This window comes from Psammomys obesus, unplaced genomic scaffold (assembly GCF_907164565.1).
Source record: "Psammomys obesus unplaced genomic scaffold, mPsaObe1.curated_primary_1811, whole genome shotgun sequence".
In the NCBI taxonomy this organism is placed as follows: Eukaryota; Metazoa; Chordata; class Mammalia; order Rodentia; family Muridae; genus Psammomys; species Psammomys obesus.
This window is the reverse complement of record NW_026590859.1, coordinates 2,422,908-2,435,076: the sequence shown is the minus strand read 5'-3', so window position 1 is coordinate 2,435,076 and position 12,169 is coordinate 2,422,908. Positions and strand designations below refer to the sequence as shown.

Below are 12,169 nucleotides of genomic sequence, written 5' to 3'. Positions count from 1 at the left end.
GTGACCCAGGCCTTGTCTGGAGGTGACACACAGAGGTGACAGAAGGGGGTGGCACGCTACAGCTTAGTTACTGAGACAAACCCTGACTACGAAAGCAGAGAAGGGTTTGCCTCGCACTTTGAAGCTACAACCATCACGGCAGGTGGCGTGGTAGGGGAAATGGGGGCAGCGGTCACAGGCCCTCACAGTCCAGGAAGAAGAAGTGAGTGCGTGTGTCAGCTCAGGCTCCCAAACCATCGACGGCCCACCCACACTCATAAGCACCGCCAGAGGCAGGCCTCCAAGGGGCTTCGAAAATCCGCTCAAACATCCAGTGAAAACTCTCATACTCCACCCCTTGTCAGCTGGATAACCCACAAGTCACTTTCAGCTGCAACATTCCACTCCTGTCCTCACGGGTTCATGGCCACACAGCGATGGAACATATTTATTTCATCTTTGAGAGCCTCAAACCTTAGCACTTCCGACATTGTTCAAAATCCTGATGTCTCTGCTTTGCAACTCAAGGCAATTATCTTGAGTGTGAGCCTTCAAACAATGAAAACACAAGTCACACGTGCCCAACATACAGCGTCACAGAGTGCATTACCATCCCACAGGAGAGAAGCGGAATGTTGGCAAGACCAGACCAGAGCAACACAAAACCCAGCACAGCAAATACCAAACAGCCGCAGGCCCTGCCAGCCAGACTCTGTCAGAACAGAACTCGAATGTCTCTGACACAGTCCCTGTTGTCATTCTCTCCACCTCCCCACCCGAAACCCCATGTTCAGCTCAGTCATTGCTGTCTGCATTTCTCCTGGTAGACTGGCCTCCAGACCTGCTGGAGTCAAGCTCTGCAAACCACATTCCAGGTCTTCGCTAGCGAGTAACTCCAAATGCCTCTACGGCCTCCAACATGCCGATCCTAAGGCTCTAAGAAGCCATGAGCAGGCTGACCACAGCCGTGGCCCCACTCTTCAGCACCACTCTCTGACAAAAGACAGCTAACAGACTTATTTTGGCTCATGGTTTGAGCGTGCAACCTGTGCCAGCAGAAAGCTCTGGGGCAGGAGGCAGCTGGCACACTGCACCCGGGAGGAAGCTGAAAAGATGGGTGCCGGAGTTCCCTTGCTTTCTCCTTACTCCTTCTATTTTGCCCAGAACCTCGGCCCATGAGGCAGCGTCAGCAATATTCAATGTGGATACACCCTCCTCTGGAGATGCCTCTGCACACAAGCCCAGGGACCTATCTCCTAGGTAATTCCACGTCCCCTCAGGTTGACGATGGCGATGACCCGCCGCCATTCCTGCGTTGTTCAACCTGAAGGGATGGTTTTCCACTTCTGCAGCACCTATCAGAGCCCCGACTCCATGGACCTGGGTCAGGAGAATTACTTGCCTGTAGGATTCACAGCCACCCTGGGCAACATGACAAGATCCCTAAAAGAAAAGGGGGAACAGGAGAGGGCTCTCTCTACATCTAATTCTAAATGAGATAAAACTGCAACACTAAAATTTAAATACAAACCTTTTTTACTTTCTTACCAAAGCTAGACTAAGCTAAATTTAAACACGACATCCTACTACTCATAACGAGACAAAGACATTCTATTCTATAATCTCTTTTGCCACGTTGGTCATTTTTCTTTTGTAGCAATACATGAAGAATTCCAGCCAAGGTCTTCTGACGTTCCCTGGTGAGTGGCTGTTCCTGCGTCCTCAAAGTCTTTCCTTTGATTGTTGTGAGATGGATGGAGGCCACTGCTTTCTGGGTGTTATCATAAAACACTCAGAAGAAGATGCCCCCGTTCCCATGTGATAGCCCCTTCCTGCCTGAGCCCTGTGCTGTCTGAGCGTCAACACGAAAGCTCATCCTCAGCTCTGAGATCTCAGAATGGGCTCTGGGGAAGCTGGCATCATCACAGAGAAGACAACACTACCACCATGCACGTCAAAGCCACAGCTGATTGGTCTCAGGCGGACTGCTCTTGAGTCAGCCTGGCAACCCAGAGCTTGCTTCAGGAGCTTGCTGGAGCCAGTACAAACAAAAACGGCACAGCTTCCTGTACAAGCTGTCTATTTCTCCCTTGGAAAGAGTCCTCAGGTGTAAGCTCTCTCTCTTCTAGGTCCATAAATCTACAGCAAAGCGTCAGCCCTCTCTGCTCCACCACTGGGCCACTGGCCACTGTGTAATGGCTCTGCAGCTTTCTCTACAACCAGAAGGTGCAATAGATCTGTCTCTAGCAAACACTTGTTCCTTCACTGGGAAAGTACAAGCCACTCAGCCCACCCTGCACCAGCTGCTTTTTCTTCCCCCTCAGAGCAAAACAAAAGAGCTTTAGCGTCATCGGTCACTGAGCCTGTTCTTAACAGGGCATCCGACCTTAAACACACCTGGTCTCTCTGCTCAACCTCCCAAGCTTGGAGAAAGAGAGCTGGGAAGTCAGCACCAGCCCACCGGGCTCCAGACTCTGAAACAGGGGACTGCTTTGCTCTGAGCCACCAGTTATATCCGAGCTGAGAGGGGAAGCCGGGAAGAGGGAGGTGAAAGCAGCTCGCATAGAGACTGGGATTCTGGCAAGAAGGGGGTGTCACTTGCTCCCCAACCTAGGCACATGCATTATGTGCTCTGGCTCCCCTGAAAGGGGGTGGTAACCATCCAGGATTCACAGGACAGGAAACCTCCCTCTCCAAGCCCCGCTTGTTTCACACACTAACCTCAGGAACCAGCAACAGCCAGTCCAAAGGGCCTCTAAGCAGGGCCCCGCACCCCACATGCCTGGGACCCCAAGGGCTGGCCATCTCTCAGTAAAGCCACAGTTGACAAAGATAAGCTTGGAAAGTCTTTCAGGTACACAATAGGGTTTTGTTTTTTGTTTGTTTCATCTAGACACACCCTGGAGGGAGGCAAAAGGCAGGCTCATGGCCTGCGGGGGCAGTCTCCCAGTCTGACACACCTCCTCCTCCTCCACACTTCACTGACTGACTCCCACCATAACTGCATGCTGAAGGCTCATTCCATCCAAGTGTCTCAACTTGAACATTAACAAATGATTGGGGATTGACCCGTGCCCTGAAGAAAGTTACTAGAGAAAATGAGTGCCAACTTGCGTCTACCACAGGCACTGTGGGAACAGTTCCATGAGCGTACATCAAGTCCACACTCCGAACTCGGCTGGAGGTGCAGTCAGCAGCGAGTGTGGGCTGGCAAGACCCTGAGTTCGCACAGTGTGGGAGCTGGGGCTGCTCTTCTGGATGTCTTCCCAGACAGCTTTTTCTGGTCTACCTGCCTCATCTGTGTCTATGTCATTATCCTTCCTGCTACTGTGCTCTGACCCTTGCTGCGCCAAGGGTTCACACACTATCTGTGTTTACAATCGGAAAGAAAACCAACGCATTCCGCAGAATGTTGGGCAGAGTGAAGAGAGTCCGATGCGCAGCCTCTGAGGAGGCTTCGGAGCAGGGCAAGTCAGGCTGGACGCTGCTGGGACACTGCCACGCGCAGCCCAGCAGAGAGACTCTGCACACATGATGGTGGGGAAGGGTCATGCGTTGCGGCCAGCTGAACCACCACACATACAGAAGCACAGCGACTGGAGTTTAACACAATTGCGGAATCAGTAACAGGAGCTGCAACGCATTCACTGAAGCCAACCCCACCAGCTGATGGCTGGCTCCTTATTACAACCTCGTCTACAGCCATTCCCTCAGAAACCGTTACTCCCCGCTAAGTTTTTATCAGGCGTTTTGATGATATTTTAAAACATTTTAAAGAGAATGTTGATCACTATGAAACATTTAGGAAACATAGCAAAGCTGGAGTTTTTAAGATTCACTTATTTTATATTATGAGCATTTTTCTTGCACGTCTGTAATCGTGTACACACGTGAGTGCCTGGTGCCCACAGAGGCCAGAAGAGGACACTGGCTGCCCTGGAGGTGGAGTTGCGGATGGTTGGGAGCACTAAGTGGGTGCTAGGAACCAAGCCCAGGACCTCTGCGAGGGCAGCAAGTGCTCCAAACCTCAGAGCCATTTCCTACCCTGCAACGTTGCTTGTCAAAATCACATACATTTCATCAGCACTGTCGGTGTTCTGGTTTACTTATTTCTATCTGATTTGTTTAACTTCATAGCTATTTAAAATCAACATGCTCTTTAAAACAACTCTGGTAAAAACCACCAACGCACTAGGCTCTGAACCCCTGTCCATAAAACCAATTATGCATTAGGCCACGTCTCCATGGCTGCAAAACAAGTGACTGATTCAGATTTAAATGATTAAACTCAATGGGAGAGAGTTGGTAGAATGGACCACTGAGTGTCCGACATGAACCAATAAAGCTCTCTTCTCACGTTCTCTTTCTCTTCCCAGAGGCCTAGGAGATGGAAGTGAGGCCTCAGTAAGTGCCATGACTCACTTTGGATGTCACCTTGGCACCCTTGAGAGGATTCATCCGACTGGCCGTGAGCGCGTCTGCAGAGCAGTGCTGACTGCTATGGGAGAGCTTAGCCTATACAGACAGCACCACTCCCTGACAGCTCAGCCTGGGCCCTATAAGAAAGCTAGTGAGCAAGCCAGAAGACACCAGCCAGTGAGCTGTGACCCTCTGTGCCCTCTGCTTCAGTTCCGGCCTCAGGGTTTGCCTTGGCTCCCTTTGACGGTGGCTCTGCAAACTTAAAGCTTTTCCTTAGGTCGGTGTTTTATCACAGCGACACTAAGCAAGGTAGGACGGTTTGGTTGCCTTTCACTTCTGATAGAAACGGATCTGAGTGATTATTCACAAGATTGGTGAAAACGCACGTGCGCACACGCACACACACACACACACACACACACACACACACACGGTGTTAACAGTGTTTTCCTGGCAAGTAATTAAATCATGGTCCTTTTCAAAGGTTCTCCCTCTGCACTCTTCTGCAATAGACTTGCTGTCTGGTCGGAGCTGAGGACGGTGGCCCTGGCTTACCTGATTAGGAAGCTGTGTAGTCCAACATCGAAATACCTGTTTAAAGAGACAAACACACCCGTAAACCAACTACCCACAGCAACGGCAGACTCCAGAATTTACATTCCAAGCATTGTGAAGATGAAGCCATCCTCGGGTCCTCTGGTATGGGGGGCTGCCACAGGGCGGCGATGGCAGCTCAGGCCACACAGGACTCCATCACCCTATTTAGAAGCTCTGGGGACCGAGCCCACAAAGTTTTCCTAAGCCAAGGGGTCCCAGTGCAAAGCCACAGAGTCTGGGAGCACAGGTGCTGAGAACCTGAGCTCTTCTGCACATAAAGGCCACAGCTGGGTGCCAGGCACTCTCTTCGTGGCAGTAGGAAGGTCCTTTGACAACCAGCCACCCCAGCGTTTATCCACCCAAAACTGTATGAAATGGGTTTGAAAGCCCAGAGCCACATGCCCAAGGGAGGAGGGTAGGTTAGCGCCACCTTTGGAGCCCCACGCTGTGTGGGCCCTGCCAATCTCCACCTGGAAGCGCCCTGTCCACAGCTGTCTGCCTGAGAGAGCCTGGACAAGGGCGCTGTCCCATGCCTCACCCAGGCCCTCTGCGAGCCCAGACAAAGCCACCCCACATGGCTCATGTTTCTTGACTCTGGTACCCCGGGCCAGCCAGGGCCCTGCTCTTCCTGGGGTCCGAGGTGAAAATGCTGGGATGTCCGCACACGGTGGAGAATCTCTGCTCATCTCATGCCACGGGCGATCAGACTGGCCTCCTGGACTGCGAGTCAGCCGGAGGACAGAGCAATTGCTATGCCTCCAGGCAATGGGCACAGGACTCCCCCAGCAAGGACTATGACCGCCTAGGCCTATTTCTCGATCCTGCACTGTCTCTAGCCACCCAAGACGGGCACCTTGGGGCACAACTAGTGATTACTGGCACTACAGCAGGATTTCCAGGGGTTGCCTTCTACAGGTTCATCTTTACAGACTGTGGACTAAGGCTAGGTGAGAAGAGAGAACCCAAGGCCAAAACACAGACAGCGTCAGTCACACATCAGTCCCTGGAACAATCACAAACTTCAGGAAGACTGAGATTCGAGAAATACAAACTGCACCAAGACGCGCACATGAGACCAGGAAAGCTCTGCCACGGCCCAGCACGTTTCGGCGGTTCTGCGTGTGTAACTGAATCCTGTGGTTCCTGAGAATGAACTCTGCAAATGGCAAGGCCAATGCCGTGTCACAAAACCAAAGCGTGGAAGTGTCTGCAGGGGAGAGCTGCCCACAGAGGTCTGGCGCCTTTCATTTGATTTGACACCAGACCCTCCCTACGATTATATTGAGGGCAACTCTCATGTAGGCAAATTTCCACAGCACGGGGGCTGGAGGGGTGGCTCAGCAGGCATGGCGCTGTCCTGAGAGAACCAGGTTCAAACCCCAGAACCCACACGGTGGATCACGATAATCTGTAACTCCAGCTCTAGGGATCTGACGCCCTCTTCTGGCCTCCATGGGCCCTGGGCTGTGATACTAAGACATACATTCAGGGAAAACATTCCTCATACACATACAAACTTTAAATGCTTTTTAAAACTTAAACATCCACACCACAAATAATGAGAGTAAACGCACAATTCTGGAGAAAGAAATGCCTGCAGAGAAAACCTCCAGTTTTACGACCTGAGGCTCGCACAACAGGCCTCTCTCAAGCTCCAAGGTTCCACAACCTTCCACACAGCACGGCCACCTGTGGGCCTGGGGTGGGGCGGGTCACAGTTGAGCCACAGCTGACTGAACATGTAGACTACAGCAGGCGCTGTGCATGTTCGCTGCTCGGCGGTGCACGCCGCTGCTGCCGAGACGGTGTGTGACTGCGGGAACAAGCATGCAGAGAGCTAAGTAACCATGCTGGGGGCCGGGAGGAGCCTCCGCTGGTGCCAGGCTGAGCCTGGAGCACGTGATGCTCAGGGTCCCTCACCCCCCACTCCCCACCCACTCACCCCCACCGACCCCGACTTCTGCTTGGCCCAGGGTAGCTGGCCTGCTCCAGCATCCCTCTGAGCACACGGTGCCCCAGCAGTCCCCAGAGGCCCAGACTCCCTTTGTTGCTAAATGGAACTGATGCTCGCTCCCCACCCCACCTGGCTTCTCTCCGCCAGCTGCCCTGCTCAAGGCATCTCCTCTAAGCAGCTGTTTTGTAGGTGCCAGCAGACCCTGGGGCCTGCGTCTGGAGGGCTCCGAGCTGCAGCTCCCAGGGCGAGGGTGAAAAGACCCCATTCACGGGGGAATTGCAGGAATTAAGAGATCTAATGCAGAAACGTGGCTCAGCACGGCACCTGGTGCACGGAAGTCCTCAGCATCGTGGGCACCATTTCCAGAGAGCCCCCTGAGGGGCATGCTCCGCACAAAGGCTGAGATGCCTCACAGTGCCCCAGGGCCCAGGCAGGGCAGCAAGCAAGCTGAGGACGGCGGAGGGAAGGTGCTCCCCCCTGGTGCTCCCGGGGTTGATGCCTATGATGAGAAGTTAGAGCTATCCCAAAATGAAGATTGGGCATGACAGACTGAAGCATGGACAGAGGTAGTAGAGGGCTTTCAAAGAAGAACAGGCTTTGTTTGATCATGCTTTGGGAAGCTGAGGAAGTGGTTGCTACAATATGTCAGTTAAAGAGATCGTGTGGGTCATCAGGAAAAGATGGGGTGGATGATGGGAGGCCCCAGGGGTCATTCCAGGTGGGAGAAAGGCGACTGTCACTCACCATGGAGCTGTGTGAGTGAAGCTGAGGGTAAATGAGGTTGGGAAGGTGTGAAGAGCAGCTCCAAGAGCCTGGACCACCTCATTCTGCTTGGCCTCACAGCAGTGACCTGGGTCTCTGGCCTCCCGTGGCCCCCACAGTAACAGTCGGTGGCCACTGTGTCCAGACCGGAACAAAATGACCAAGCTGCACTTGGGTGACCTCCTGTGAGAGCTGTGGGTCACAAAGGCTGATTGTTTTGATAGTCCCGGTGGGAACACGGTACATTTGCCATCTTCCCCGTCTTTGGGCACACAGACCAACGCCACCAAGCACATCCACACTGTGGCAGAGGTCAGCCTCGGCAGAAGGGCTCAGCGGTGAAGGATTCAGGCCCCGTGAGCCCATTCCCTGCAAAGCACCCCACCAGAGCTGCGCCTCCATCACCTCCACCTCAGAGCTGAGCTTCCCATGGGCGCCTTTAAACAGCAGCTCTCCTCCTAATCCCCACAGCCACTGCTCTGTCTCCACAGAGATGACACTTCATAGTACCCCACGGAAGAGGGCAAATCAGAGAGGTCCCTTTCTTGGTGCCCTGTCCTCAGAAGGGGTAGTCCAAGATCTTCACCTACCTGCACCAAGCATTCACAGCCGGACACTGCCTTCAAGTACTTCAGCCTACTGACTATGTAAAAACTGAACATTCAGAATCAGGTACGCTATGAAACACAACAAACTCCGAGAGGCAAAATGTGTCTTCACCAAAGGGAATATTCTAGAAAGCTGCAAAGTCCTAACAAGGCACCAAGCTTCTGCTCACCTGATGAGCTCAAACACAGGCTATAAAGGGTTAACAGGCGGCTGTGGCTTGGCGTGGCCTTGGAGTCCTGCTGAGCTCTGTGTTTAGGCAGGAGGATCCTGAGTTCCAGCACAGATTGGGCTACACAGAGAGTTCAAGCCCAGACTGAGCCACATAGTAAGCCTGTCATAAAGCAGGAGCTGGCACGATTACTTAGCAGGCACGCTGCTCACCACAAATCTGCCGCCTCGGGTTCAAGCCCTGAGCCACGTGGTGGAGGGAAGAGGAGAACCGGTTCCTGTAAACCGCTCTGCTTCCTCACTGTGCTGATATCCCCAATAAACGAACTTTAAAATATAAGACAAGATAAAAAAAAATGCCAAAGGCAAGTGTGGTGGTCACTCCACGGCAGGGCACGCTGGCCTAGCATGTGTGTGGCATGGGCTCCGTGGTTTGGGGTACTCGTGGGAAGCATCTTCACCTGTGAGCGCCCACTGCCACGGCAGCAGGACGCGGCTGGTCACTGTGCACAGATGAGCTGCAGTGACGGCTCCTGAGCCGGTGGCTTTCACTCACCGCTGTGACTGCAGAGCTTCACCAAGCTTCCCCCTAACAAGGCCTCTGCATCGGACAGCAGAGTGCAAATGCACTCAGCGCACACGGGTGTGTCTCCCGATCTGCTGAGACCCTGCTTGACACAGGAGAATTCTGCCAGGCTGCCTGCCTGGAGGAGGCCTCATTCTGGGTCCTCAGGTTGACCTCAGGTAGCCAGGAGTAGAAACATGGATGAACTGGGGCTAGGGATTGCCATGCCACAGCTGGGGTGGTGTGAACTGGAACACACAGGCAGTACTTAACACAGGGTACCGGGCTCGTGGCCTCTGCCCTCAGTTTACAATCTTCACATCCTCTTCATCTCCTCACCCATCTATTCCATCATCGGGCTGCCAAGGTTTGGCATTCATAGTCCTGCAAATGTGAGGACTGACAAGAAGGTGGGAGCTAATCGGACAAGTTGCTAAGACCCGAGCGTGCTTACCCACTCTTGGTGCACTCTGCAATGCTGTTTCTGGGATGGGACGGCTTTGTCCCAGCCTCTCTGACGAAGGCAGGCTTCAGTTAGCATCAGGTGCTAACTGGATCTGGGCATACCGCCCTGGCATGAACACCAAGTTGAGTTCTCTGGAATTCACATATAAAAGCCAGGCACAGGGGCTGGAGAGGTGGCTCAGTGGTTAAGAACACCGACTATTCTTCCAGAGGACCCAGGTTTGATTCCCAGCATGCACATGGCAGGAAGCAACTCTCTGTAAGTCCAGGTCAAAGGTGTCCAAGTGTCCTCCTCTGGCTTGCACAGGAACCAGGACACTCATCTTACACAGCCTCATGTGCAGACAAAACACTCCCGTGAATGGAAGAAAGAAAGAAGGGGGCAGGGGCAGAGAGACAGAGAGAAAGAGGGAGAGGATGAATGTCAGATGGAGAGGGGAGAAAATAGAAGCCACACACAGCAGTACACACCTGTTATACCAACCCTAGAGAGGCAAAGAAAGGTCCATTTCTGGTGCTTGCCGGCCAGGCAGCCTTGATGAACCAGTTCAAGATATAATAAAAGATTTTGTCTCGAAAGCTAAGGCTGGAGAGACGGCGCAGTGATTTAAAGCACTAGTTGCTCCTCCAGAGAACACGGGTTCCATTCCCAGCACGGACACGGTGGCACACTGTAGGCCAGCTTGGGCCCGGGTCTGGCAGGTGGCTCTGATGGTGGGCACTGAGGGCTTAGAGTGGCAACTGAGAGCAAGCCCAGCCTGGGGTCCTCCGAGGTCCCAGCAGTGCCGAGGACAGCGCCCCCTCCAGGCCTCGCTATGCCAGGCAGTGGGCTAACAGCCTTGGTGGTGTCATACCTCCCCCCCAGGAGCATGGCTGCCGACCATCCCGGCTGGTCCTCCGCACTCATGGAGGACAGAAACCACTCCATGCGCCCTGTGAACCGAGACTTCCTGCTAGGGATTCCTTGGGACTTGAAAGGTAATTTGTTCTCTTTCAGTCACTTTCTCTACAAAAAAAAAAAAAAAAAAGGATTACCGGGGAAGACAGATTGGTTTTTCACAGCAGGGGATATCAAATTATATTAACAATCATGTTGCAATTATCCTACAAGATTCACTGAAGTAGGGCATACCTTTCTGAATGTAATAATCCCTATTCAAAACCTATAAAAGTTTAATGAGACCGTTTATCCACAGGTGACAATTCCCGTCGGCTCACTCATTACCGAGGTTACACACCCAAGCCACATGGTCACAGCGAGCACAGCCCCGTGAGGCCTTCGCTACAAAGCCCTCGGGTCCTCTCACTCTCCGGCTGGATGTGGACCAGGGTGTGAAACGAGAGCCGCGAACAGCACCCGCCGGCGCTCACACCAGCATTCACAGCATGTTCACGCGGGCGCTCGGCCTTCTGAGCCGCCGCTACGCTGCGTTCTGCACTGCCCGGTGTGAGGAATCACAGACTGTCAGTGTAGAGCCGCGTGCCACGTATGTTTGGTACGCAGGAGGAGCCGAGCCGCACTGCGGTCCACTCACAAACACCGTGTAATCAGCAGCGCCCGTCCTCCGGCTGCCCCTCTCCCCCGCATGGCCTGCTGGGTCTTGCCTGGCTCGGGAAGCAGGGCCCCCAAGTCCTGGGGCGCACTCCAGCCTCCCCCACAGCCTCCTCCCGGCCTCTGGGGCCGCCGCCGTCCCGCGCTTGCGCACCGCTTCTCGGATGTCTGGGAGCCGCCACTCACCTCGTACATGGCAAACGAACGTCATTTCCCCCTTGGCCTCCCCCATCCCGAGGGATAGAAACCCACAGAACGAGCGTGGTGCACAGGAAATAGCGCCCCCCCAACACAGGTCCGTGTGGACGAAACCCGAGTCCTGCTGCAGAACTGCAGTATTTAATGGTGCATAAAAAAGCACTGTTCTCCTCTTCATTCAAGGACATGTGCATGTGTGTGTGCGTGTGCGTGTGTGTGTGTGTGTGTATGTACGTGTGCATGGCTTCTCACAGGGACACAGCTACATAATGAGACTCTTAAACACACGTTCGCTGCTTTCAGCTTATTGCACAGACGTTTGCTTCTGCACTCCTTGCTATTTTTGTCTTCTGGTATTAAAAAAGAATGAAAGCCACACTTGTTTCAACTTCATGTTTTAAGTGTTTTTCTAAATTAAAAGTAAAAAATCTGTGCCAGAACACTTCTCTGAGTGGCAGAAATTCTTCCCGGTCTTTTCCTATTACTGAGTGTACACCTGACAGTTAGGTGTGGCACCAGGTTCACTGGCCCTGACCTCAATGTCAAGCTCCTGTGCAATGCTGCCAGCAGGCCGGAGGGTTCCTATTTGCTGTCCTGGAGCCTGTTACTCCTGAGTCACAGCCCCGTGACAGGGTCTCCCTGAGCACACACCTTGGGAAGATTTCCAAGGGATGGATTTGGCCAGAGAGCCACGTCTGTGAACACGGTGACTTGTGAGTAGGCTATGTGTGTCAGTGTTCTGGTCTGCACAGCCATGCCTGTGGGAATTCTCCAGGAGCAGAGCCTAGGGCAGGCGACTGCAAACGGAGGTGTGCAAGGCCAACAGCAGGCCCGTCCTCACACACAGCTCTGTGCTGTCTCCTCACACACAGCTCTGTGCTCACTGTCTCCTCACACACAG

General features: G+C 53.3%; 1 protein-coding gene across 1 annotated transcript in view; it reads right to left on the bottom strand.

Moving 5' to 3' along the window:
* The window catches only part of Hhat (hedgehog acyltransferase), a 199,362-nt gene that overhangs the window by 102,126 nt on the left and 85,067 nt on the right, over positions 1-12,169 (bottom strand). The window contains exon 9 of the mRNA XM_055609242.1: positions 4,954-4,989. Within this exon, the coding sequence (XP_055465217.1) occupies positions 4,954-4,989 (36 nt within the window). The remainder of the gene's footprint in view (positions 1-4,953; positions 4,990-12,169) is intronic.